This window comes from Candoia aspera, chromosome 7, assembly GCF_035149785.1.
Source record: "Candoia aspera isolate rCanAsp1 chromosome 7, rCanAsp1.hap2, whole genome shotgun sequence".
Lineage (NCBI taxonomy): Eukaryota > Metazoa > Chordata > Lepidosauria > Squamata > Boidae > Candoia > Candoia aspera.
Window position 1 is genome coordinate 55,251,033 of NC_086159.1, and position 5,422 is coordinate 55,256,454.

The window sequence follows — 5,422 nt, forward strand, 5'->3', positions numbered from 1 at the left end:
GAATGGACTACAGCTGCTGCTGGTGTAGGTTAGATTTTCTGTACTCACTACATCCTTTGCACGGTTTCCTTTTAATCATTTTGCTATTTATACTGACAATTTCAAATTCTAATAGAATTCTGGTAGTTTAAGTAAAGCATCATATGACAAACAGTTCAAACAGAGACATACACAAATATGTAATCATTCAGATACAAAGCCATCTAGTCCATTTTATAAGCATTCTCTGTCCAGTTCAATAAATCTATTTGTGCAGTCCAGAACACGGCCCTATTGTCAGAGATCTGGTCCAGAGCACTGATCCAGGTAACTCCAGTAAGAATTCTGACTTCTATCTTGAAACTGTATAACTTACTTTTCAAAGATCCTCAAAAGCAGAGCAGGGCAAGAATTTTATGATGAAGAGATGTGGATGACGGGCATGATGAGAAGGGAGGTTAGTTGTGAGTTCTTTAGTTGGAATCCTATTTTTTTCATGTTTTCCTTGTGATAGAAGAAAGAGAGAAAATTACTCATTGTCTACTGAACAAACGTACTAAATAAGTAAAATTCTGACCTACTGCCTTCTCCTTAGACATTCAATCCACGTCAAAGAAGAGCCAGTGACTGCCGAGGATGAAGACTGTCCAATATCTTTGGTGACAACAGCGAATCACAGTCCAGAATTGGAAGATGATAGAGAAATTGAAGAAGAGCCTTTATCTGAAGATCTGGAATGAACAGAGACTTTGGAAACCTCAAAACGAAGGGACATAACACTGACCTTCCCAACCACTCCATAACCATGAATATTTGACAAATTTTTACTGTGACTATTTATTAAGCATGGATAAAGGAGAACAATCCTAAAGGAACTCATTAAGCCAGCCCTTTGGGAATCCAATTACAAGCAGGCAAATAGCTTGTGTTTTTTCTTTTTTTTTTCTTTCTTTTTTTAAAGATAAACTGATTTTCTTGAAAAACAAAACTGTTTATATATAATGGCTTGCCCATTTAAAAAATGTGGCTATCAAGGGTTCATGACATGACTGAATATGAGGATACATGTTCTGTAGAAAGCAAACGGGCCTCATATACTGCCAAAAATAGTGTTAGTTTCATCAATGTGAAAATTCCAGCATACAGTAGTTGTAATAATGTTAGAAACAATTGCTGGTCAAGTTCAACTTGTTGCTATTGTTTTTAATTTGCACAGGAGTAGTATCAGACATTAGTGTCACTGCTTGTATCTAGCTGAATTTTAAACTACAGAACATTAGTTTTTTATGTTGGTGCCACCAACTGTAAATGACATAAGTTAGTTCTAACAAACCACAGTAATTAGACTGTTGCAACCATCTAAAATCTTCTAAGCTTCCAGTCTGTGCTGTTAGTGTTAAGATGTAAAGTGCAATCCTAAGCTAACATTGTCTGTGCAAGCACCATAGAAACATTTGCATATCTGCATATATCTTACAACTGTACTTTTTACCTCCTTGTGATAAAGCTTTGTCTACCTGCAAACACAGTCAAAGGCTACAGCTGCAAACCAAAGCCTACTCTAACAATGGCCAATAGCTCAATGACAGAAGCAGCCACATGCTTTGGTCAGCCTTCTGTAACTTTAATTAGTACAAAGGAACCTTTCCATGAACTACCTGCTGTTTTCTGATGACCTCTGGGATCTTTTCATTTAGCCCTAGACCAAGAAATAAATATGGGGGAAAAAGTCGATTTTGTCACAGTGTAATCTTCTGAGGCCAAAAGTCAACCATGATTTAGTGAAGATTTGTTTTCATTTTAGAACAGAGGTGAGAACAAAGTTTGGGCAGAAGTTAACAATAGAAAGCAACAAGCATGGATCACTGACCAAAACAATGATGTACTTGATGCAAATGCAGATTGCGTATTGTTATGTAAAATATGGGTTTTTTTTAATTATGTCCCCTCCCCATTCAGACTGGTTTCCCCCATCCCCACCTGATCCCCACTCCCTGTGATGAATACATGTTGTTGGAAGAAGTCTTGTATGGTCTTAATCTTCGTTGTGTGCTACTTTTTATAGTCTTAAGTTATAAATGACAAAAAAAGTAGGAACCAAACATAAAAAAGGTCTAGTAAAGCCAAAAATTAATTTCTTATTGATTTAAAGTAATCTAGGTGAGTTTTTACAATGAAAGCAAAGATTATAGCAATTGTAGTCCATGGTATTTATTTTCAGTCAAACCAAAGTTACATAGAATTCTGCCTCTGTTTATACGGGATACTAACACTAACAATACACTCCCTTTGGAAGACTTGCACAGGCCAAATTGTTGGAATGCTGTTTCTCCTTCTCCTGTTTTTCTCCTCCTTCCCCTCCCCTCCCTCTATCCCTCCCTTCCTGCAACTTCAAACCCCAAATTACAATGGTAAAATAATGGTGTATTTGAAACTAGCATAGTCTGATGTTTGCTTATATCCTAAACTTTACATGTTGCTTTTCATGTGCTGTGCCAAGTCTTGATAATACTTTTCCCCCCCAACCAAGGGACCTCATAACCTGATTATGGTTATTGCTTTACAAACCGTTTTTTTCCACAGAAGGTGGCTGCTAGAGCTTAACATAGGCACCAGTTCCAAGTGATGGACCTGGGTCTTGCAAACTAAGCTCACTGTATGCTTTGCTGAAATCAGCAAATAGACTTAAAGAGAAACACAGTCATCTATCACGCCAAATAAAAGGACAAAATGGCTTTCGAAAGGGTTTTTCCCACTTACCCAAAAGGCTTTTTGAAAGCTTCTACCTCTGCAAAAGAAAAAACAAAAAAACAAAAAGAAATTAGAACAATTATGGCAGATCGCATGAATTGTGAGATCATCACAGTAACTGCTACTTTTCATTATGTTTGTCTTTGGGTCACGATAACAAAAGGTTTAAAGTAGTTACATCAAAAGAAAGCTATAATGTGTGAATGAGGGTTTTCCCCCCAGTCATCTGGGATCCCTGATATGTGGGTGCCTGAAAGGAACTGATGTTTCTTTCAAATGCATGTTCAAAGACTTTGATGGACTGGAAGTTACAGTGATAATTGGACCATGAAGAAGGTGGCCTAAGACTGCAATGCTAAAGTATGCATACCTCAGTTACAAACCTTTTTGAAAGGAAGTCTCAGCCACAGAATGCATATACCTGTAGAGTTTTGCATGGGTTTTATATAAATACAATTTAAAGAAAAAAATAGCTGCTTGCACATTATACCAGAAAAACCTCCAAAACTGCAATTGCTTTGAAAAATAGACTTTAGGTTTTTTGGAGTTTTCTGAGATGCTTGGTCTGTATTTTGATAATTGTGCATATTATGTAAAAATGTTGGTGGACCCATAAATGACCAGACTTTTTCTAAGAAAAATGTTGCTTTAATGCATTTCATGAATTTTTACTCTGATATCATTGCTTGCTAGTAATAGCAAACCTGCTTTTCTGCATCTGCTTTGCGTAGCTATTGTAAGGCTTTGAACTAATGTATGTATTTATTGCTTGAACTTCTGTGCATACCTTATAAAGCATAATGTCTGACAATTTAAATGGCTCATGTATTCTTGCTTCTATCATAAGCTGATAATGGGGACTATGATCTTTTGTATACAGCAGATTTTAACTGTAGCACAAACATCTGTTTATGTATTGGTGGAATATACCTGTTTTATTTATCTTTTTTGAGGTAAACTAATTTTTGATACTTTTCATTACTGTGTACTGTGTTCATCATACCTTGAATTCTCTGACGTTAGAAGTCATGGTTGAGAATTGTAACAGCTGTTGTTCATTCTGTATTCATGGCTCTCACTGCTGAATAAAATAAAGGACCAAACCTAGGATTTGAAAGAAAACTGTCTACCTCTAACACCAGGGAGTTATCAGACTTTATTTTACATACTTTTAGTCTACAAAGACAAAATTGCTTAAACCTAGTGGACTTAAGGCTTATATTCTGTGTGGTTGAATTCATGGCACAGTTGTACTGTTTGAAAATCAAGTAAAATGTCATGTGAATATTACAAGCATTAGGTACCCCTAACTTGGTTTTCTTTTGATAATTCAAATATGAGGAAATTATCATCAGCATTCTGTGTTTACAGCTGTTTATAAGAATGTGGTTTTGGGTTTTTTTGTTTTCTTTTTCTCTTTGCAATTAAGGAATTAAAGCACAACCAGATAGGAATAGAGCAAATCATCTTTATTTTTTGGGGAAAAAAAAGAAATGAAGGACTTAACTGCCCTGTTCCGAACCAATTTCAAGGTTCCACAGTCTGTTTTTCTCAGATTCCTCAAATTGGGCATTCAGTTTTGGAAACTCCTTCAGGATTTAGACTACACATTCCAATATTAGGGTACATTTTTTAAACACTAGTGTTATTACTGTTTACAAAGCACTTATAAACCCTTGCTATTTCAAGAGTTCAAATCAGAATGGGTTTTGTCCATAAATCAGGCATATTCAACAAAGAAGATGTAAATTTTACTATAGCATTAATGTAAACAGTGTTTTCACTGCTGCTGGATGTAAAAACTGTAAATGAAACCATTTCATTCACTTGCTTAAGTTTCTGGTGTATAAATAAAAAGTCTAATTCTTTTTGACCCATTTATAATCCACAGGGGGTTTTTTTTTCTCAGAAGTCCATGCTTCTACCCCGCAAGCTCTGTTCCTGTTTGTTTATGTAGGAATCCTATAACCTTTGGCAGAGTTGTTGTGACAATGTTTGGAGGTGCCCCAAGGGCTGTGAAAGGAAGATTAAACGACAGGTTAGCAGAACCTATCATCTGCTTTATTAAATACTACATGAAGCTTTTCAAACACATATTTACTTACGCTTATCTACTTATGCTTATATGCACACATGTTCTAGTCTGAATTGTCTATCAACAACAGAAGAATAAGAGTTGTGGATCAGATCAAGAGCTTATCTCATCCAGCATTCTGTTATTTCATAATATTTGCAACCAGATGATTATGGGAAACCATCAGGAAGGAATGGGGACAATGGTATTAAGTATTCTAGAAGTTACACGCAGCCATATCAATAGTAATTGATAGCTATATACTCCATGATTTGTCTAAACCCTGTTTACAATTTCATGTGCAAGTGAAATGTTTTCTTTCACTTGTTCTGAATCTCTTGTTTGATGAATTGGGGTTTAGTATTTGGAAAGACACAGAAAAAAAAATCACTCTTACCCTTACCCCTCATCATGTGTAATGTTTACAGCAAGTACATCCATATTCTGTCATGTAAACTCTTATCCATATTTTTCTAAGCACCAACATAACTGTAATACAAAAGAGAAATACAGCAGTCTCTTATCATTTGGTTTGCTGTCTTGTTAATTCCTCCTCCAGTTCTGCAGCTTCTTTTTATGTGATGACGAACACTATACAAAATGTAGGCGCACTATATT

General features: G+C 35.7%; 1 protein-coding gene across 2 annotated transcripts in view; it reads left to right on the forward strand.

Moving 5' to 3' along the window:
* The window catches only part of FOXP2 (forkhead box P2), a 331,388-nt gene extending 326,785 nt beyond the window's left edge, over nucleotides 1-4,603 (forward strand). For both annotated transcript variants that reach the window (XM_063309468.1, XM_063309470.1), the window contains one exon: nucleotides 575-4,603. In XM_063309468.1, coding sequence (XP_063165538.1) covers nucleotides 575-719 — 145 coding nt within the window. In that variant the 3' untranslated portion in view covers nucleotides 720-4,603. The remainder of the gene's footprint in view (nucleotides 1-574) is intronic.
* Nucleotides 4,604-5,422: the final 819 nt, after the last annotated feature.